The 22975-nt window shown below is 53.9% G+C and overlaps 1 protein-coding gene across 1 annotated transcript in view; it reads right to left on the reverse strand.

Moving 5' to 3' along the window:
- Positions 1-12729: 12729 nt before the first annotated feature.
- The window catches only part of Lmpt (four and a half LIM domains protein limpet), a 52299-nt gene continuing 42053 nt past the window's right edge, over positions 12730-22975 (reverse strand). The window contains 4 exon segments of the mRNA XM_017911966.1: positions 12730-14498; positions 14643-14829; positions 14943-15112; positions 22138-22312. Coding sequence (XP_017767455.1) covers positions 14341-14498; positions 14643-14829; positions 14943-15112; positions 22138-22312 — 690 coding nt within the window. The 3' untranslated portion in view covers positions 12730-14340.

The following is a 22975-nucleotide window of genomic DNA, read 5'->3' on the forward strand; positions in this document are numbered from 1 at the left end:
GAGAACAGGAAATGGCGGTGATAACGAAGAACGATAGGATGCGGCCACTTTTACATAATACCGCGTACGCTCGGAAACAGCCGAGTCGCGCGGCGAAACGATGCCGAGATCGATCGAGCGTGTCCTGTCGAATTACTTCCATTGGATACTCGCGGCTTTTTTGCCTTTCTTTCTCCTTTCCTTCCTTCGCTCTCTTCGTCACAGAGAATTTCTATGGATCTCGGCGCGTCTCCGCGCGAGCGTCTGTCTAAGCGGAGTCGATTAAAATGCACGATGCCGCGGCGGGGCGAGAAGGGACGCGGTGTAACACCCGGTAGAAGCGACGAAGGAGGTTTGTCTCGGAGATAAATATACCGCGTCGTTAGGGTTATGCTCTAAGATCGTCGATCAAGATACTCGATCGTCGCATCGAAGGGCGTTCCATGAAAATCTGCTATCGGGTTTCCTCGGTTCGCGCTTATCGTAAATTTCTGCCCGGCTGTTTTTACGGCCGATCCTCTGCCCGCCGGGATAAGAAACGTAAAAGTAAAGAGAACGAAATTGATTCCTCGACGCCGCCTTCGCCGAGCCGCGCAACCTTTTACGAGTACTCCATATTTCTGCGAGGGTTGACAGGTTATTAAGTGCTCGTGTTATTTGGAAACCTTGAAATTTATTTGTTACGACCGATGGGCGGCGGAGGGAGGCGGAAAAAGAGGCGGAAAAAATTCATCGACGATAATCTCCGGAGGAGGAGAGCGCGATCGGCCGTGCCGTGCGCGGAGCGGGTAACCGGAACGGAACGGAACGGAACGGAGCGGAGTGGAGCGTTCGCGAGTGGTTACTGACCTCTAGCATCGAGCACTCTTACGCTTGCACTACTTAGCTAGCTCGTCGTTACCGAGCTGCGTACCGGAGCCGCCGCGATCACGCTAAATCGCCACTTTTCTCGGCGTACCTTCGACGTTACGGCGTTACCTTTACCTTCACCTTGCGCTTCCCGCCATCGTCGCTTCCGCTCACCGAGACGCCGGAAGGCCGATACCGTGTTCCGCCACTCTACCGGAAGCGCATTCTGCGATCTGTGTCATAGACAACCTACGCACAGACGACTCGCTTACCTTTTTCCTTTTTTCTCTTCTTCCTCTCTACGCCTCTCTTCCTTCCCGTCGTCTAACGTCTCTAGCCGTCTCTACCTCCCCGCGCTCTTCCTAGTTTCCTTTTTCTCGGGGAAAAGAAGAGAGGAGGAAAAAAAGGCAGGAGTCGTTGAAAATCGATAACGTTGAAAAGTAAAAGGTTAAAACGCGCGAAAAAGCGTGGAAGCGTCGGTTCGCCGTCCGGAGAAGATGGACTTTCGAACGGAGCTGGAATTAAAATCGCGTTTGCGGAATCGGGTGAAAAATCGGCGATTTCCCTCGAGCATCGCGCCGATGGTGCTTCCGAAGCGCAAAGTATGACACGGCCGGCGAGAGATGTCCGCGGCGAGTTCGTTAACCCCTGAAAATACTCTCTTACATCGTGGTTGCGTGCACGCCGCACCGGGATGCACTAGTTTACTTCTTTCCACGGAGGTGGAGGTGGTTTTGTCCTGGCGGTGTGTACGTGTACGTCGCGTCGCGCCGCGGCGCTGGTCCTCACCGGTACTTTGGCATTAGAAACTTCACCTACATCGGCCAGATGCCTCTCTTCTTGCCGCGAATTCTGCACGGAATTACCACCGTCGCCGCTGTTCCTTCGAACGGTAATTAGCTCGAACGATTCAACGATCCGCTCCGAAAGCAGGAAAGTGTACAAACTTTGTCGGCTCTAGCGATTCGACGAAAACTTTCCAACACTCGTCCTACCTTGCGGATCTCCACGGTCAACGTTCCGCGGCGATAAACGTTTTCCCGCGGAACGATCCTTGCTTCTTTTTACCAACGTTCCATCCTTCGTACGCTCGTTCGCCTAATCGGTCTAACCGCGTATCCAGATGAAATCCGCGTAAGAAAGTATTCCCCTTGATTCTCCGCGCCGTTAGCTGGAAAACCTACTCTTCACCTACATCGGGAAGACGCGTCTCGTTTCCTCGCGACGTGTAATTACGCTCGCGATCGCCGCTGTTTTCGTCGCGCGATAACAACTGGTATGCCGATTAGCGCGGACAGCCCCGAAATTTGCGAGAGTCGCGTGTCCCTGCCCTGTATAAACCGAGCCACGCAGTCATCGAATAATACCGCGTCGAGGAATTATGACGCCATAAATTTCCAGGAATACGTCCTCCCGATTCTTTCGAGTTACTCGACACCTTTCCTGTTTCCACCGTAATGTCCCCTGCCTTCAGCGACTGCCTCGCAACGAGAGCCTCGGTTTAGAAATTCTAATCCGCTCCCATGGAATCGAGGTCCAATAACCCACGGGGACCTTGAATGCTCGATGGACAGCTTTATCCTTGAGATGTCCTCGCGCCTCGCTCGTTAATTTCGTCACCGTGTCCTCCGCGTAAGGCCCCTCTATCGCGACCTTCGCTACCGAAATATCCACGCGTGGAACGACCCGCGATGACGCCCCGTTCACTGCCTGTCTTCTCCTTTGTTCCTGCCGTGGAAAGAGAAACGAAACATTGACGGGACGAAAATTCTCCGATTTATTCGACAACGCAAGTCGGTAATCTCTCTCGCGAGATCGGAATAATCGACGGACCGGGAAAGAGAAAAAAGAAGCAAGGAGCCCTAGCGCGAGAAGGAAAGATGGACGTTCGAAAGGGAACGAGCTCTCGACTGCCTGGTGGCGGAAGAAAAGCGTGTTAGCGTTACTTCGGGACAGCCGACTCGTTTTCGTTTGGGCCCGGAAATTCGAGCGGTACGTCCCTGACGGTCTCAACGTCTGGCTAGGCTAGGCACCGGAGTACTGTTAGCTTTGGGGCCCGAGCCGGTGTCCGATCGAAAGGAGAAACTAAAGAAGAGGAAGAAGAAGGCGGAGCAGCGGTAGAAGAAGACGAAGAGCAGAAGAAGAAGATGAGGAGGAGGAGGAGGAGGAGGAGGAGGAAAAAGTCGAAAGGGAGGAGGCGTTGGTGGCGGTGGGAAGGGCACGGGGAACGGGCAGGGAGCTGCGTGGAATCCTAGGGTGAGCCATAATGTAACACCGAGTCGGAAACATCGAGGTTCGTCCTCGCTCGCCTCGAGCGAGGGACGCCGCCGCCTCAGCTCGCTCGCTCGCTCGCTCGCTCGCTCGCCTCGAGACCGCTCAGAAGTGAAGTGGCACACAATGCGTAAGAGTATTTTCAGGGGTCGACGACCGCTCTGCTTCCTCGAGGCTGTCCCTAGCGATGGCTTTGACCGCGAATCGAACGGTATCGACGCCTCGCACTTGACAAGCCTTTCATCGTTCTGGCACCGGCCGATGACTTTTACGATCAGATTCGATCGTCCGTGTTAGTTTATCGCGAATGGCTATTCGATAATAATGAGTTTCGATTGGGTATCGCGTATCGACGATCGCGGTTATGAAATTCGATCGGGTCTATCGTTATCGAGGCGCCTTTTATCCTCGCGCCCGCGTTTAACACTCTCCCGATCGTAAAGCGAACGACGTCTCGCGAAATTCGTTATTCCCTTCTTCGCCCGTTCCATTCCATTCCATTCGATTCGATTCATTTCTCGCGGATCGAGGTGCCGATGCGCGCGAATAAATTTCCAATTGCCACGGTGTTGCGCGATCAGGCTCGCGGATCTAGTCCCGATCCGCGCGATTCCGCGTCAAACACGAGATTCGACCGAGCAATGAAACATTTCCTCTATCCTTGACATCGATTCCGAGATGGATCGCGTTGGATCGGTAACCGTGCTCGCGTTCGCTGCAAAACCGCGGGGTTACGGTTCAGCGATTTTTTTCGCCGCTTTGGCGACCGGTTTGTCACATTTTTAACAACCGGTTCCCCACCCGACACGACCGTTGGAATCGCGTTACCGATTGTATGCAAAACGCGCGCGACGCGGAAGTTTCGCGCGCGGCGAAAAATCGCGCAAGGGCGAGAAAAATGGCGTTCCCGCGCGCAACGGGTATATACCGATTTTCATCGAACGACCGTGCGCTAAAAAGCAGGAAGCCCGAGCCGAGCCGAGGCTAGAAAATGAAAAGAACCGCCGTTCTATTCTAGTCGGTGTGCCTTTTTCTGCGCGGAGTTCAACGCTCGAGGTTAAAGGCCCGACCCTGAAACTTCCAACCTGTCGAATTCGTTGCCGCCGGTGACTAAGCTTCCCATTTATCTCGCATCGACGATCGGGTTATCGTCGTGCTATTTCGTAACTGGCTAGGCAATATATGCGAGCACACGGCGATCCTCCTCCGCGTTGCTCGTTCGCTCGCGCACAGGAAGCGCGCGCTACGTGACGCAAGATCTAAATTGCCAGCAATGGCGCGCGAAAAACCGCCTTTTAACACCTCGTGTATATGATCGCACGGCGACGCCAGTGTTATAACGGAAACACCGTGACCCACAAAAATATTCGTGAACCTAGGAACGTTCGCGAACGTTCCACTCTCGGTTCTTCTCGGGAAAAAGCGCGTCCCGGCAACGATAACCATCTCTGCCGGTTCGATTCGATTTCCGTGCGAGTCCGACGCGTTATTACTTTCGAATACGAACGGGTGGTTAATCGCGGGAAAAACGGGAACGCGATATCGCGGATGATTTAATCGAAGCAACGCTAACGCGACGAACCGGACTCTCGGATCTCGGCTCGATCTCGGATCGATCGCTCGCTCGCTCGCTCGCTCGCTCGGGTCATAGAGGAGTGGATCCGTTCCGGGGTGAGAATGGGGGCGCGCAAGGGGATCGCGCGATTCCGCTTTGAAAAGGGAATTCTCCCGTGACACATTCGTTTTTATCGCTATCTGCCTCGGCCACGAATCTCAGCCGAGGTTTCTGGGCATATACGGAAAGTCGGCGAGTCGTATGCTGCTCCGTATACGAGGCATTGACCCGCCGTCGCCGTGTTTCGTTCTCGTACCTGGCCAAGCTCCTATGGAACAGCTCGCTCGCTCTTCCCGCCGCCGTTCTCGCAGGTGTTCGTCCTCGTACGTAAACAAATCCGCTTCTAACGGGGCCCCCGAACCGATCGCGTTCCACCGCCGCGGGAATACAGGACAACGTATCGGCCTTACGTAATCGCCGATTTCGATTGTGGGCCCGCTTGCGGTACAGCCGAATTCTTCACGCTGCCTTCGCGTGCCATCGCTGAGAAAGTTCCGAACACACGGACCGTTCCGGCAACAGTCTCGAACACTCGATGCGACTGGTGTGTTCCACGAAGATATGGTTAGCGGCTCGTTATTTCACAGCCATCCTGCCAGCGCAGGTTCTAGCCGATGACGCTACATCGTATTACGCCTTTCAGCCAGTCATCGCCTGATCGACGAGGCCCCTGGCGTACACGCCACCTTCGGTACGGAGAAGATTAATAATTCTCCTGGAAACCGCGAACATCGGACGGTCTAATCTTCCCCGTCGCGCGACGTCCTCGCATTTTGCTCTCAACGTCGGGACCCCTGGAATCCGCCATTTTCAAGCGATCGTCGAGCAAAGGAACGAGGGAAGAAACGAGGGAAGATGGGAGACGAAAGAAACGACGCATCCGATCGGAACGGCGATGCATCGGGAAGATTGGAGCGCGCAAGATCACGGGCTCGTTGCACCGATGCATTCTCGGCGTCGGCGTGTACACGCTGGTTGGCCGCGCGGACTTAGTTGGGAACGAGGAAGACCTAGTTCGAAGGTAGAACGGCGCAACGGCACTAGGTCACGCATCGCAGTTCCTGAACGGAGCGAGCGTTCGTCTACGTGTGCATGTGCATGCGTGTACGTGCATGTGCATGTGCATCGGGCACCCGGTACGCGGCACGCATACGCGACGAGAGAGCCCGACGATAGTCGCCGTGGCCGAGGAGACGAGAGAGCCTTCTAGCCGCTACAATCGCCGCCGTGAAATTTCGAACGTTCGAGATTTTACTCGTGCCGTTGCCCGTTTTCCCGCAATTCCGTGCTCCACCCGAGCACACCGCGTTACCGATCCGTCTCCCGGGAAAAGTCGTTCCATCGAAATCGCTTTTTCGCGCCAACCGTCAAGGTCGTCTCAAGGTTAAGCCTGTTTTTCCCCAGCGTTATCGCGCGCAGACGCGTTTCGCGGCAGCGGAGACGCAGCGCACGACCTCCTTTCGAGAAACGGCAGGTCGATCGACGTCGATCGGCCTCTCTCGATCGATCGATGCTCCCGAAACGGAAGAGGCCATCGTCGATTCGTCCTGCAGCTTCCGTTGGTCGCGAGCGATAACGATAACGGTTTCCGGAGCAGCCTCGTCCATTCATGTCGAACGTTCTCGTAGGGCTTTCACCCTCTGTCCTGTCGCCGAGGTGCGGCCGCGTTCGAACGAGCGGCGAGTAAGAGGCGATCACCGCGAGGACTAACGGTAACGGCCAGTCGTTTTGTCCCGGTTGCGTTTAGGCAACTTTTCCATTCGACGGCAACGAAAGTACCGTGGTATGGCGAGCGCGTATAGGGACCCGCACGCGAGAGAGTGAATTTCGTCACTCGAGCCATCGCCGAGGAAATTTACATCCGAAAGATGTACTGTTAAGCGACCGCTCGAAGCGAAGGTGAAACGTTCGAGTGGACCGTTGGGTTCAATGGAACCGACGAAGCCGAGCGTCCATTCGACTCTTGTCGCTACACACGCCGACCGTCCACAGGAACCCTACTTAGCTCCCCCATCGCGGCAATTCGAATAGAACCAGTATCGATCAGCCTTCGAGCTGGACGAACGCGTGCCACTCGAAGCTTCCTTTTTCGTCCTCGAATATCTTCGATTTCTAGCAGATCCGACCGCGGTGTCGGAGGATATAACCTGGCATAATTTCCCGAGCGACGTCGCTACCCCATTGTTTAGCGAACACTGGAGGCGACGGATTTCCAAGGGGCGTAGGTAGACGGATTTTTCTCGTCTGCCCTGAGAAGATGGACGCTGTGCCGCGATGACAATGCCAACGGGATGAACGTCCCGATCCCGTCACTGTCCTCGGACAACGACCTCTCGCGAAATTATCGACAGCGTTTCGCCGACTCGGCTGGTCTCGCGGCTGGGTCGCGTTCGTCCCGTCGAGATCGGCGGAGCCCGCGAAACCTTCGCCAAAATCCATCGCCGCGACGAGCATCTCGAGACTTACGAGCACTCGCGTGTCTGTTCTTTTTCAGATGGTGTGTACGACGAGCGAGCCAGCCGGAACGGAGTCGGTCCGAGCGGAGCGCGATTAAAAGTGAAGCCTCTTGACCACGTGGCCGGAGGTCATAGTGGCGTAGGCAGACGTTACTCTCTTCGTCTGGTGGCAAGGTGGAAGCGAGCCGCGAGGCTGGTGGCGGCGGCGGTGGTGGCGGCGAGGCCTGGCTGCCTTGTCGAGCGGTATGGTAAGTGTGTTAACAACGTAAGCGGGGTGAACGCCCTCGATAGACCTAGACCCAAAAAGCGCTCGTTCCATGGGCAACTGCCACTGGCACTGGGTTAAGGCGAAGTCATGTGACGCGGTGCAGGCACATAAGTCGTGCACAACGCACACGCACACCGGCCTACCGCCATTACTTTCACGCGTATGCGTTCGTTTCTGCTCGCGCGGACGCGCACGCTGGGGTTCGTCGGCCTGACCATCTCGCGGAATGCCACGGAATTGTTTCGACTCGTCACCGTTCCCTTCCACAGCCTTCCACGACTCTCCGCTACTGGGACGCCTCGCTTTTTCCTCTTTTTTCTTTTTTCTTTTTTTCTTCCGTTTACTCCTTTTTCCTTTTTCCCGTTTTGCTCCGATGCGACGATGATTCCGCTCCGGCGCGAGATTCTCGCCCAGAGAATCGTCGCTCGTCGTCGCGTCGCGTCCACTCTCGATCCTTTCGACGTTCGACGCCATTCTCGTTTTTACGAATAAGCGAATACCGTGGCGAATCGAGATCCGTTCCTCTACTCGAAGGACACGCGGCAGTCCGTGGGAACGACGGGAGCGCGTTTCGGAGCGTTCTCGTCGCGCGATTAGCGAAAGTTAGGGGTCCCGTCTCGATGACGTACGCTTCCACGAAGGATTACGAGTCGTGGCTTTTCGTCGGTCGCGTGTCAAAGCACTTTCCTTTCGATCGTTCGCTCTCCGAATTCGATGTGACGCGAGAGCACGCGATCGGCCGAATCGAAGCGAGCATCGGACGCGAGGACTCGGACGAAGCGGGTAGCTCGCTAACGAGGTAGTACATCGTACTTTCGGTCGCGTCTAGGAAATTTGGAGCGAGCCAGCACGGATCGGTGGTCTAAAGATTAAGCGAGAATTTCCCTCGTTTTCTACGATTCCTGTTCCACATTTCGACTGAACGGCCGGCCGCTCGTTCGCGTCGTTATCCGCTCCGGGCGGCCGTTGAAAGAAAACAACGATACTTCTTTTTCCCCAGGGCCGTTCACCTCGCGACGCGAGCTTCTCCAGTCGATAAACAAATTACAATCGACACGTGAACAGCGGAGAATACCGGTACATCTCGAGTCTCCGTTCGCGCGACAATCGACGACCGTTTTCAGGTCCAATAATCTTGGGCTCCTTACCAAACTGTCTTGAAAATAGAAATTAATCCCGAGCGAGGATTACGAATATTTCTGCCCTGTTCCGCTCTATATTCCCATCACGGATCCGCGTTGCACGCTATCGCCACCGCAGTCCATCGTTTTCCAAAATCCATCCGTCGAGGAGCAACATGCTACCCGAGCCTAACTCGATACTCGGCTCGATCGTTTCTCGCGCGTTCGTTCGATCAGGCGTAGCGAAACGAGACGGGCGCGAAAGAAAGCTCGCGAACGGAAAATCCGAAGAGCGTTTCGCTTAATCCCGATGTCCAGGCGATCGGGATCGGTGCCGTTCGCTGCACGCCGATTATCCAGCCTCGCATAACCGGCGTGGAAAGGTACGAACGTATAGTACGTCCCGGCGGTCGGTGGATGGAAGTCCATCCTTGATGGAGGTTACTCCGGGCCATCGTCCCACATCTCCTTGGATATGAACTTGCGTCTTCGTTCCACTCGCCTCCGGTCGTCTCCCTTCGCTTCTCCTTCCTCGTCTCCTTCGTCCTTCTTCCTGCCACCTCCACCAGGTCTGCGCCACCACCAGCAGCACGTCGTCACCATCCTCGTCCGCCCTCGCCTTGTCTCCGTTGCCTTCTGGCTCTGTCGTGCCGCGCGTTGCTCGTCCTCGCCACCTCCACTCCCGGCAGACCCCCTCCAGCAGCTTCTGCTTTTCTCCTTCTTCGGCATTCTCATCCCCTTCTTCCGACCAGCAGGACGCCAGTGGCGCGAGTTACTCGCGAATCGGATTCCGTATGCCCTTCGTCGAGGTTGCCAGGCTAACGGACGCCCAAGGATCGTGCCGGAGAGACGCGTCGCGATCCCTTTCGCAGGATTCGGAAGGTCGAACTCCGAGGGTCCCGTTGCGATGCGCCAGCCTCGGCATCCGACCGTCGCTCTTCCAGGCGGTCGCTCGCGGAAAAGTTATCAAGCTTCTTCCTGCCGTTGGCAACCGCGTCTCCCTCTCGACCCGGATCGCCACTCCTTCTCTTCCAGCCACTCTCGCGGTTCCGAAAGAGAGCAGGGCTTGGCCTAAAAAAGAATTCCCCGTCCCAACTAAATTTCATCGGACTGCGAATATCTAGCGATGGTGGATAACGCGCGGGGAAATGGGAAATGTCAATGGCCAAAGTATTCGGCGAGTAGAGACAGGTAAACGACCCGATCGTTGAACCGACGAATGACCTCCGACAACAACGGGCGCCGTTTTCGGTGTCGAGATCACGGCTAGAATAACGTCCTTGCGTCTTCGTGCTTTCCATCTTTACGATCGCTCGTTAAACGAATATGCCCGTCTTCTCGTCTGACCGTCCTCTCGGCTGGTTCGAGTCGAAAAGTAGCGAGAATTTTGAACGTTTCGTCGGGCTCGTGAGCAGAGAGTAGGGCGAGGAGGCTCTTCTGGATCTTTCGAGAGATCCACCGAGTGAGCCGAGGAGAAGCCACGTTCGAGACACGTCGGTCACACGAATGTTTCGCTGGTGTTTGGAGAAAAATTATTATACCAGTCGCTAGTCCCGTGGCCGACTATGAAGATGCATTATCTGTGATTCTAGGAAGCTCGAGGACTCGCGACTCGGCTAGAGGCGATTCTAAAAATGGGTCCGAAGGAGAAAGGGGGTGACTAGCGGCGTCGACCCAATAAGACCGAGGGGATTTTCAGGGACACCGGTCACAAGAGCGAGGCCGAGGGACGCGTGGAGAGGATAGGGGAAAGCCGGTGGATGGAGTAGGGAGGAAGGAACACGGTCGAGAGAGGGTCTCTGTGTGTTCGGGACGCGGTCGAAGACACGAGACACACAGCGACCGCTCGTTACATAAGTAAGGTAAAGGATCTCCTCTTCTGCTCTCCTTGAGCCGATCCACATCCGCGATTATGCCACTTTCCATCGACCTCGCTTCACCTCGGCTCGCCGTCTGCCGACAGCACGCGTGTACGTGCAACGGAAGCTCGTCATTTTCTTTACGGATCGAATTCGTGGCTTCCTGAAATCGATCACTGCGGATTCTGCCTCTTCGTATCCAGGGATACGATCGTTCGACAAAGGTCGAGAAAGCTCTACACCGACCGTCGAACAAAGATCTTCCCGCGATCCGATCGAACAACGCTGCTCCTCTCATCGAATTTTCGAACTCGCGAGCGGGTTTTCGCGTAGAAAGAAATTGGAAAAGTCGGAGAGATCGGGTAGAGTTCTATATTCCGACGAGTAGACTGTGTCGCGGAGACAAAAGGAACCGTGTCACTTTTTCTCCGGAACACCTGGAGAAAAGGAAGCGGAAAATTGTGCCGGGCCGTTGCTCCACCCTCGCGACGCATTGTCCGGGCGGGTTGCTGCGGGGCGAAAGGTTTATTAAATTTCCCATTTTCTTCTCCCTCCAACCAGACGGTTTTAATTAGACACCGAAATCTTCCATAACGTAGCCGTCTAATTAATTCCTCCTCGTTGAAGCGAAGATACTCCTCGAAAGGAGCTACCCTCGTAGCTTCCGGTCGTTTCCGCTCGGTCCCGTCTCTTCCGAAATTTCTGCCCCGAAAGCGGGAGAAACGAAAAGAAGGAGGCAGGACTGTTTACCGAGCCGGGAGAAAAGCGCACCGAATCGCTGGTAATCGAACGGGCGTCGTTTCGGCACGCGGTTCCGTATTATGTAAAGCGATTCGCGTCGGCAGAAGACGCGTCTTGCTCCGATTTGTTACGTCCGCGGTTTTTACCAAACACCCATTCGCCTCGCTGGTCCGCTTTATTCTTCTCCTTCTGCTTCCTTCGCGATGCAAAGTTAATTGGCGTAGCGCGCCGCGGTTACCCGATTTACATGAGTTTTAATTAAGCGACCGCGCTCGCTCGTCGCGAACCGATGCTACCGGGTCCCGTGGAATTTCCGAACTGGAATCGCGGAATCGTCACGCGTTTTACGCGCCTCGTGGTCGCGAGCAGATACAAATTGCATACAAATCCTCGAGATCGTAAATTCGCCTTTTTAATATCGCACCGGGGACAGGGCGATCATTCTCCTAATGGCCTCGTTCATTCGCCGGTATACTTTCGACAATTATTACACGCCCTCTGACACTGACAGGAAAATCGTTTCACCTGGCTTTTAACGTTCTCACGGATGGCGTTGGATATTTATGAATCGGGAGAAAGATCGGTGAACTTTTCGAATAATCTTCCAGTACGAGACCTTGTTGCTGCGTGGAAACGTGATCGAGATTGTGAGAAGTGTCGGCAGGAAAGTATCGTATAGGCGTAGGTTTCGTCGCGTCCGATGGAGAATAGGAAAATGGAGAAACGCGATACTTTTACTCCTGTTGTTATTGTTACCCTGATATTCCTGTAAATAAACGATGCGAGTTGTTGGGAGAAACTCTGGCGCGTGTGTATTTTTTCAATCGAATTCAAAGATTCAGCGGGGTTTCTGGACGCAGGAGCGGTATAACCATCTAGCGGCGAGAGCGTGGAACTAGGTGCACCTGGCGGTATGCAACTGGACGTGTGTATGCATATTGCCTAGTACCCGTTACAGTTCCCTTCCTTATCCTCGTTCATTTCTATTCGCGCTCGCGATCGAGATTTCCGTGAACATTCGCTTGGTATCTTCTTCTCGATGGACGATAAATCAAGGAGTCTTTGTAAATAATTACATTTATTTATTTATCAATTTCACAGTATAACAGTGTATACGATACGCTGAATATAGAATAATCTCTGCTCTTTATCGTTTACTAATTAAGGCGATTAGTATGTGAGTGATCGGTAAGAACATATATTATATAGCACGTGTACTTTTTATTGGTCGTCACGATATCCTTTTGTCGCTCTTCCATTTTCTTTCTTTTATTTTATAGAGGTACGCTACCGCATCTTTGCCCGTTCTCTCGCGCGTTTGTTCTTTCTCTTCTCGACGGTAACACATCTCTATCAAGTACCGTATCGACAATTAATTATTTCTCGCAAGACGTTAGTGTATTTTTTTTTTTTTTTTTTTTTTTTTTTTTTTTTTTTTTTTTTATATTCTATGTACTCGTGCGGATAAGGCCACAATTAGTGTATTTTCCGCGTGTGCGCGTCGCACACTCGTCCGACATGCGTGTATAGATGCGCGTGATTATTTTTCTTTCTCTTTCTTGTACTTTTATTTTTTTTCCCTTTTTTTCTTTTTTTTTTTTTTCTTCAATATTCGCGTTTCATCATCTTGTCCACATCGGCGTGGTTAATGCAAAAATGCTGGCGGACGTGTACCGCGAGTACGCGAGATAGGAGGATCGTTTCGCTCGCGAAAAGAGGCTCGATCGCATTTCGTTACTCCTTCATTTCCGTTCGCGTACTCGCGAGTATATGTCGCTACTTGCGGGCTCGCGTGGAAAGTTCTAGTTGTCCCGGGAAACGTGTAGGGGAGGTACAGAATTTTGGTGCGTGATCGTCGGGGTGGATACAAAATTGAAATCCCCGAATTATCGCGTGCGCCGTGGGAACGTGAAAGATTTTTCATTTCTCCAGCAACTGTGCACCCGAGCCCCGTCGTTTGAATTAGTCGTTCGTTAAACTCGAATTTTGCACGAGTGTTACTGTACAGTATCGCAGAGATATAGATAGAGATAGAGCGAGAGAGAGGGAGAGAGAGAAAAGGGTGCAGTTTTCGCGCGTGTTGGGCTTCGCGTTGGTGTGTACGTGTGTGACTGTTCGCGCGCGCTCGTGTTCGTGTGTGTACGTGTGAGTTTAAGTTAAATAAAAATAACATTCTCGTAGGTATATCAAATTTAGTTCCGTAAGAATATATAGGATCCATCTCTTCTTCCTATCTTTTTTTTTTCTACTTTTTTTTTTTTTTTTTTTTTGTTTTTGTTTTTTTCTCGTCCCTTTGCTCTTAATTCCTCGCGTTGATCCTCGTCGCCCGGTTCTTTGTCGTACTAAGCGAGAAAAGAATAGAACAACGTTGATAACGCCACGACAGTACGTAGCTTCGTTCGATTTCTAATCAACACGGTTCAGTAACTCGACGACAGTATAACTATACGTTAAGGCGTTTTGATTCTTGGACTTTTCAAGGCATCGTCCATCCCTTTCTCCGACGCGTTTCTCTTCCGCGATATTTCTCGCCATGCCCCTGTAACCCTGCTATCGGCCGTTCCAACGACGGTAGCGCCACGCGCGGGAGAAATCGGAATCGGAATCGCGAGTGACTAAAATGGCCGCTAAACACTACGAAGCTAGGAAGTACCCCCGTGTCTGCTCGCGTTCTCCGCTTCGAGAAAAATTTTCACCACCATCCCGGTCAGACATTACCGAGATGGTTCTCGGCTTTTCGTTAAAAAGTACCGCGTTTCCAGACTATGCACACGTATACGTATAAAATATATATATATACTATATAATATGTTTTATATATATTATATATACATATATATTTTTCTTCTTTCCGAAAATATAATCGACGGGATAAGAAACGCGGTAGCTTTCATCGTTGTATTCCCCGCGACCTAGAGCTGTAGGATCTCCGATTATCCTCCGTTGCTCGCTTTAAAGTTGATCGATTTCCTTTCTCTTTCTGCTTTCTCTCTTTCTTTTCTCCTTTTTATCTCGAAGTGGAGGCTCCTAGTCGTTTCCAAAGGAAAGCGTTCGCGAGGATATTGCTATTTCCGTGTACAAACTGGACACCGTAGTCCCCCGTTAATTCTCCTTCCCTTGCTCCTTTTCCCTCTCCCCTTCTTCTCCTTCGTTCTTCTTCGCCCGCTGTTGCACTACCCCTTTACATCACCTTCGACTTGGCGCAGTCGGGGCAGATGATGTCTTCCTCGTCGGTGATGAAGCCACGACCTACCAACGAGACCTTGCATCCCGCGCAGATGAAACAGTCGTTATGCCAATGCCTGTCCTCGAAAGAGATGAAGCGAGTACCGCCGATGCCTGGAACACGCGCGAAACCAGTTCGTGATCTCCTTTTCGTAATAGTTACTCCAGATAGAGGGAGACAGGCTCGCGAGATTTCTCGACTCGTTCGCCGATCTCTCCCCCGATCGAGCAAGAAATTAAAAAATGGCGGAAAGGTACCGGTGATCGGCTTGGAGCAGGCGGTGCATCTCTTAGCAAACAGTTCTCCGAAACACTCGCTGCAGTAGGGCTTCTCGTCGCGCGACGTGAATCGCTGGCCAGCCAGGCAAGTCTTGCAGTTGCTGCAGGTGAAGCAGTCTCTGTGCCACGGCTCGTTCTTGTACGTCACGCCGCCGCTGTTGATAATCTGAAACGATAGACACCCTTGTACCTCTCCGCTCGAGCGAAGTTAAGTTAAACGACTAAACATCACAGGTGATCCCCGAAAAGAGGGAATCCTTCGTTGACACGTCTTCCTACCTTGTTGCACTTGACGCATCGCGTGGCGAACTTGTCCTCGTAGCACGTGGCGCAATAAATCTCCTGCTCGCGCGGGATGAAGCTCTTGGTTCCAATCGGGTTCTTGCAGACCACGCAGCAGAAGCACTTCTCGTGCCACTGCCTGGTCTTGTACTCCATTTTCTTCGTACCTGAAACGTTCAAAGACGAACCAAAATCAGACCTCTCAGCTATTCTCGATCCTTTCTTAAACGACTCGTTCCCGCGAGACGATTACACGCGACGCCCGTCGTTCGGGGTGGAATATTTCAGCGGCGTCTAGACGTTCGGTTCGCGCGGTTGCCGTATGCAAGGGGCGCATTTCGGGGGCCTGGGAGGATCGCGTGCGGCACGCCCGTCGAGCTCGCGTGCTCGTTCCGCTCGAGCAATTCGCAGGGGATGAATTTTCCGGCAGCTCGAACGCGAGGAAGCCACTGTTCCTCGCAGACAAGGCGATTCCAGCCGAGTATTCGCTTCGAGTGCCATCTTCGTTTCCACGGGAACTCGGTTTTATCGTGCCGGGGGCCGCCTCGACCGACTTTCCACACGACTGTTCGTCTACGCGCGCGAGCTGGGTTAGAAAGTTCAGCGACAGGTGCAAAAAGTCGCGCAAAACCGGAAGATCGCCGGCGAAGATAGGTGTCATCTCCCGCAATGCGGTTTTAGAGTTTCCTTCGCGACTTTCTAGTCACGGCTGCTAATAACCTACATAGGACGGCTCGCTGCACTCATTCCGCGACTCTGGTCGATCGCAGTCGCCTCCGTTGGCTGGCTTACAACCGGCTCGTCGTAGTCCTGCGAGACTTTTGAAATCCGGGGGACCTTGAGAACTTTTCGAACACGGAAGATTCGATCTATTTCGAGTGACTCGCGTTACTCCCGCGGGTTCTGGGTCGTTGGTGCAACCGGGTTCCTTCGAGAGTCGACGTTTAGTCTGCTTACGTATCGTTAAAGGTCGCGAGAGCAATTTTCGCCGGTAGTAACACCGGTAATAAAGTATCGAAACGCAGAAGCGTTTGAGAAACAAAAGTCGCGTGTAAATTCTATTTTCCGTCACTATCTGTCACGCGTTCGCTGTGCTCGGGAACGGTAAACATTCCGAAACGAAGTGTCAATTAAGTAGGCGCGTTAAAATCGCCATACTTTCGACGATGTCGAACGGTAAACGCAGCTTACATAAACGGATTAAACGTAAACACTCTATTATTCGTGTCGCTATTGTCTCCTTGGTACTTCGCTATTCCGTCGTAACTTTTTAACGACGTCTCGGACAACTCGCGATTATGTAACAGCCTTTTGCCATATTTAGACGCGTAGATTTCACGTCGAAACCTGGAACAGCCAGCGAAGTAATCGCGAAGCGTTTGCGACGACTTCGAAAAGTAGGAAAAGTAGGAAAAATAAGCGATCATTTCTCGATCGCTTCTGTTTACTGTTTCGACGTAGTTTCGACGTAGTTTCGACGTAGTTTAGAGCGACGTGTCACGATCTTTGGTCTGCCGATATCGCTGACCAGGGTCGAAGTTTACAGCCACGCCTGCCCTTCGCGTCCTGCTCCGATACCTAAGAATCGAGAGCCGTTTGCCGATCGAGGCACTTGGACGACCGAGACTGGAGTCTTTACGAGCACCGCGGAATCTTCCCTCCGTGGGCGTTCCGACATTTCTCTCGCTCATTAACTCCTTCCTCTTTCTCTGCGCCGCGCCAAGGGCAACTCGACTTAACGATGACTCGCTATTCCGAAAGGTGATCTAATAGGACCTAGAAGAGGTCCGACCGGTTAAATAACGCTAACCACGGACCGAGATGACCGGTGAGTCATCGATTCGAGCATCTCTCAACGCCCACCATTTCTTCGTCTCCCTTCTTATTTTTTTTTTTTCCCTCGATCGTAACTTTTCCCTTCGATTTTCCCTCGATTCCCCCATTCTCTATCTCCCGTTAGGCGTCCTCGAGATTTCCACCGACCTCGCGAACGTTTGCCGAGGTAAGCCTCGGCGACAAAGGCGAAGATAAGCGGCGGAGCGTGGAAAGAATCGTCGAGGCATATCGGGCTTGGTACGACCATCTGTTGCCGGCAGCGTAATCCGCGCTTAATCGATCCGTCAACGACGATGATAAACGAACGATAGTTCCCGATCGATCATCGCGAATTAGCCCGTACCTCTTCGCGCGCTCTCCGGCCGAGATCGAGCCGATCTATCGGACACGGGGTCCGAGTTTATCCCGATTCTTCGACACCAGGAAGCACCGGCAACAGTTCTTCCGCGATAGCGCGGAATACAATGGCGACCGGGTCGCATGGGAGGCACCCGATCATCCGAGACAGACGCCATTGTATTCAAAACGGAACCCGTGGATGGAAACTCCCGGAACCCGATCTCCGAGTCTCTCGACCACAGACCCTAATTGCCGGTCTCGTGAAAGGTTCCACGGGGAACGGGTGTGGATACGCGACACGTGTGTTTTTCGGTTGGCTCCCGATATAGATAGCCTAGATACCGGTGGCCCTCGATCTCGAAAAAAGCAATCGCGGACTTTCCATGCGCTATTCCTTCGGTCCAACGTGAGTCAGGAGGAGGTCCGTGACGTCACTGCGTCCGAGCAATACCTCCGTATATGTATAAAGTCTGATGGTCCAAGGCCGGCGGTGTGGTAATCTCGTGTTATGCGCATCGCCTTAGCCCCGACCATCGTGTGCCTCGCCGCTCCGATCGGCCATCGCGATTTCGGATCGATTCGTCAGCCCCGGCCCGAACCTTTCTGCCAAAATTCTCTTTCGCGCGGCAGATTCGAGCGGATTCCAGGAAAGATGGAGCGAAGTTCGAGTGGAGCGTCACTCGGATGAGGTATGCTCGTATTTCTGGAAACGCGATAATAACTGATGGACCTGGGTCAGAGATCGCGACGGTCGCTAATCAAAGATCGTTAAACGTTCCGAATTTTACGAGCTCTCGAATCGACGAGGTTCTGGTAATCCGACGGAAGCCGCGATCCTCGGCCACGTCAAGACTAAATATAAATTCACCGGGCCTCGACTTTCTCGATCTACTCTGGCGCTCCTGGCGTTTACGGGTATGACGGTCTCGCGAGATGGACGCGAAATTCGGCGTCGTTGTATGTCGCTCCACGATTAACTTTGAATCGCAACGGAAAATCTCGAAAATCACGCTTTTCCCGGAACGATCGCTCGCTTTCGCAGGAGATTGCACCGATAAGCGATAAGGAAGCTGTTTGTCGATCGATTCCCACCGCGATAGATATCGGTGCATCCACGACCGGCAGCCAGGCATCGCGCGAATGATATCACCCGTATTAATAGGATTTGTTATTCGCGATTTTTCGCTCGCAATCTCGCCGACCTATCGCTCCACATCTCGTCACTCGAGCCTATCGATCGCGATCGTTCCGCGATAGAAATCGGAGAACCCGGACGGATCTCGCGGGAGCTTTCGGCGAGCTTGCGCAGGAGGCTCGAATAAACTGCGGGTGACATCATTATTTAATCGCGCGGCAGTGGATTCCAGGCTGTTTCGTAACCGGCCAGCGACAAATATTGCCGCACGCATCGCGATGGCCGGTTTCGTTAGACGGGATTTGCATTGCGAATTATCCGCGCCCAGGCGAGACAGTTGGAGAGGTCCGACGAGGAATAGGAGAAAACTCGAGTGGTCAGGAGGCACAAACGTGTTCCTAGGAGCACGTGTCGGGTTCGTAGCCGGAAGTATCGGACGCTTTATTAATCTCGCGACGCAATCGATCACGCTTACGGCTATGTTCGCCGCGAAGCCCGAGCGCATACGATTAACGCGCAAACCCGTTTCTTCTCCGCCCCGTCCCGACCCCGCGCGATTATCTCTTCTTTAAACACGCGCTGCCATCGCGAACGCGTTTACGCGCTCCTCTCTTTCGACGTTTCGTTATCGGCCGACAACCGTCCTGGAGAACCTCGAAAGTCAGATTTACGACGCGACTATTTCTCGCTAGAGGTGGTATTTTCGTCGAGTCACGGGTAATTAACGCGTTCGTTAAGCGCGTTCGTTAGGGCCGATCGAGTCTCGTGGTCGTGGTCGTGCTCGCGTTTCGATCGGCCGCTCGATCGGCCAGTTCGCAGCCAGCCGGTTGCGCGACGTCGACCCACGGATCGGCGTGCCGATGCCGACCTTAGGAAAACTTTGAGAACGGGACCTTATCCGACGCCCCCGCCAGCACCGGCTGGTTTTGCAACGTCCTCCAAGATCGATCCGGAATGTCGAATAGAACGCTTCCCACGAGTTTTCGATTCGATCGAGGCTATCTGAACCGCGACAGGCACTCGATCGAACCGTCGAGCAGTCTCTCGGTCACCTGGGTCCGCCTTTTTCGGGTCCCCCAGCAGACAGTCCTTGCCGAGGCAGCACCTGAACTTCGCGTCACCCTCCATCGGGAACATGCTGAATATCGCGATGTCCTCGTCCTTCTCCTTTGCCCTCCTTATCCTATCCTCGCCCACCGTCTTCGTCTGCAGGTGGAGCTTGCTCGACAATCGCTCGCTCAACGCGTCCGTCGCCATTTCCGATGCTTTTCTCTTCTCTCACACGAGTCTTTCAACTTCCACGATAGAACGATCACTGAAATTTCGATTCCGCGCGACGGGACACGCGGCGGTCACCCTTGGGTTTCTCACTCGAGATCGCGAAGCAGCTAATCGCGAGCCTCCACCGCTAGAGGAGAGCGAGGTGAAAATAGGAGAAATAGAAAGAGACTGGACGAACGCGTTTGTACACCTCGAGCAAAGCGGTAGAGAGGAATATTGGACGGTGCGAATTGGTATTTTTCCCGTGCGATCCGACTCGAGAGCGGATGGAGGAGTGAGAAAAGCAGGGGCAACCTACGGGGATCGAAGGTGAGCCGAATGACGCGCGGTCACGACTCGAGCACGGCTTCTACGGTTAGCAGAGACGACGAGGAAGAAGAAATCGGCCGATCGTGCGATTGGCCCGGAGTCTTGCGAGCCACTGAAGCCACCGAAGCCAGCCCGCTCGCTGGACTCACCGTGCACACCGCGAGCACGCGCAACGTGTCTTCTACTCCGCTGATAAGTTCGCCTTTCCGCTCCACCAGACCCACTCTCCGCCATCCTGGAACGCATCCGCGAATATTTATATATTTAAGCGCCGCGTTCGCTTCGGCCCAGCCTCTACTTCGTTCCTCCAAACGCTCCTTCTCGTCTCCTCTTCGTCCCCTTTTCGTCTCAACGATTTTCTCCCATCTTTCGTTCGTGGTCGCGACACCATGGATGGTGGCTTTTGCGAGTAACCACGATTCCATCGGCATCGTCGGCTCCTCTATGGAGCTTACAGACCACGTCGGTGTAGCTCTGTCTACGGTAGTCACCGGCTTTACGCGTCTCCCTCGTCGCTCCGTCCATAAAGGGGAAGAGGCAACGTTTGACAATGGCGCCGCGAGTAATTAGCCGCGAGGCGTTCGTGGAATCCTCTTTTTTCGCGATTTCTATCGTGGTCGCGGAGTAAAAGTCTGAGAGACGAGAATGGCGATGCATTTTTCGCGTCGGGAGCTAATGGTTCGTGATTCACTCGAAAGAATTACGCCGCGCGACACGTTCCCCGATAAGCGACGTCGCTCTTAATTCCCCGACGATTATCGCTACGCCTGTTAACCTACTTCTCGTATTTTTCTCCGTGTCTTCGTTCGATCGATCCAGCGATCTTCGATTCTTGCCCCAAGTTTCCTTCTAACGGCTAAACAAACAGCGGTATCCCTATCGCGGTTCATCTCGCGTTCGGCGCTGGATTACTCGTCGGAAACGCGAGGTCGAAGGATCGATGGATCGCGCAGGGTGCATGCAGGCGATGCACCGCGTTAGATTCCGTGAATCGATACCGCGGTTCGAAAGGTCGACCCGTATACGGACACGCGCTGGTACCGAGTCATTTTCACGGACGATTCCTCGCCGATCCCGTAGCTCTCCGCCTCTCCTTAAGATTTAACGAGACTCCCACGCGCGTCACGTAAGTCGAAACCAGTCCGTCAGAGGCACGAACCTCGTCCACGAAATCGACCATCCCTTCTAAGCTCCTAGCTTTCTCCTGCTTTTCGTTTACAACCTCCTCGAGTCTCGCGCTCGCCGAATTTCGCTCGCCACGCGAGCCGTACCCGCGTCTCGCCCGTCTCGGAGCGTACTTGACCGAATTACCGGCCCCGTAATCTTTCGGCGGAAGTAGCTGCCCTCGAGCACCGAGCCACCTTTTCCCGGACCAGAGAAAGAGACGGCTCGCGCAAAGTTCTTCAAGAATCAGCGGCTCGTTAACGCCGCTCCGCGCGCGCTCGTCCCAATTAGCCCCGAAAGTGGTCCGGAGCACGGCCGCGGAGGCGCGCGTGAATCACGCGAGATATAGGTCGCGGTGCGCTCCACCACGCCGTCTGCGATCGGCGAAGGTTGCCGGGCGACAAAGCGGCGAGTCGCGCCGAGATCGCGAAAAAGGTCGCCATTGGTAATTGCTCCGCAACCTTTTTCGACCCACTTTCCCGCCTCGCTCCGCTCCGCTCCGTTCCAGCCTCGCGAGACGCCGCGCTGCCTTCGCGATTCGGCTCGGATCCTCTGGTCCCACCACCCTGTCCGCGCGACGTCTATCGAATCCATGCGCTGATCTCCGCTGCTTTAGCGACGCTCGGGAGCAACGAAGAATTCGCACTGCTCGCGATCGGCGTCCGGTATCGAGAGGGTCGAAGCGTTTTCGCGTATCGACGTATCCTGCAGCGTGGCACAGGTGGAAACGGCTCTCTAATGGAGAATTAGAGGACGTAGGAGTCGGAGTCGTTCCTTTCCCTTCGAATTACCTCGCGATAATTGGCCCGAACGCGCGTGGCGAGCCTTGACTCGGTTGCCTTAATAAGAAACGCCGAACGCGGGATCTATAGTGGCCGTGCGAGGCGCGGGATCGTGATTCATTGCCGTTCGGGGGTGATAGCTGGTAGGAAACAGGTGGTTTCGATCGTCTAGACCCGGTCTTTCGCCGCGGCGTACATCGGTACGCGAGGTGCGCGGGTATTTCGGGACAACGGCGATCGTATTTTTATCGCCGGCCCCGAGACTTTCCGCTCGCGAGTCGCGTATACGCGCGAAAGAGGCGCCTCGCTATTTTCGCGATGGAGAAAGGGGTTTCGAGTTACGTACCAGCACGGAAGATCTCGCCGCATCCATCGCAGCGGCTGGCGAACTGGGCGTCGTAGCAGTTGCCGCAGTAGATCTTGTCCACCTTGCTACCGAACTGTTTGTCCACCAAGGACACTCTGCACCTGTTGCAGAGGAAGCAGGCCTCGTGCCAGTGCTTATCCTTGTACGACAAATCCTGCAAACGATTCGTCGCGAATTATCGTCCGGTCGAAACGGGAGCGCAGCGATCGCGGCAGACGAAAGGGGGATCGCGGTGGCGAGGTGGACGTTGACGAGAGAAAGAGGACGGTGGTCGTTGCGTAACGAGATCCTCGCGAGTTTATGGTAATCTCGAGTCGTTCCAGATCCGCCGACGACCCGAGGAAAGGGATCGAGTCGTAAACGTTGGCCGATCGGATCGTAGGTGCGCTTCGGTGTCGAGACGCGGACTTTCCATTTCGGGAGCGATTACGACGCCGATCTCGTCGACCTCTAAGTCGTCGGTGTGTCATTCGGAGGAGGAAAAGGCGCGCGGATCCTTGGATCTTCGGCTCGCCGCGTAGAAAGGATCGTTTTCCTCCGCGCGACATCGGTTCGTCGCGAAAAACCGACAGAAAAATCGCTGGTTCCGCGTGTTCCGCGACTGGTCAAGTAGGAGGAATATCAACGACGAAGCAGCGAGAAACGGAAATAAGCTCTCGGCTGCGATAGCGCAGGCACCTGCATCATCGTTTCTATTTCTAGGAATGAGTAAGTCAACGCCCATGCCCGTTCGCGTATCGCCACCTCGTCCCGCGATCGCGCGCGAACCGGTAATTACCAATTTTTCCGCGACAATCGGCCGACTCTGTCCGCGAAC

Source organism: Eufriesea mexicana, unplaced genomic scaffold, assembly GCF_001483705.2.
Source record: "Eufriesea mexicana isolate 0111107269 unplaced genomic scaffold, ASM148370v2 scaffold294, whole genome shotgun sequence".
NCBI lineage: Eukaryota > Metazoa > Arthropoda > Insecta > Hymenoptera > Apidae > Eufriesea > Eufriesea mexicana.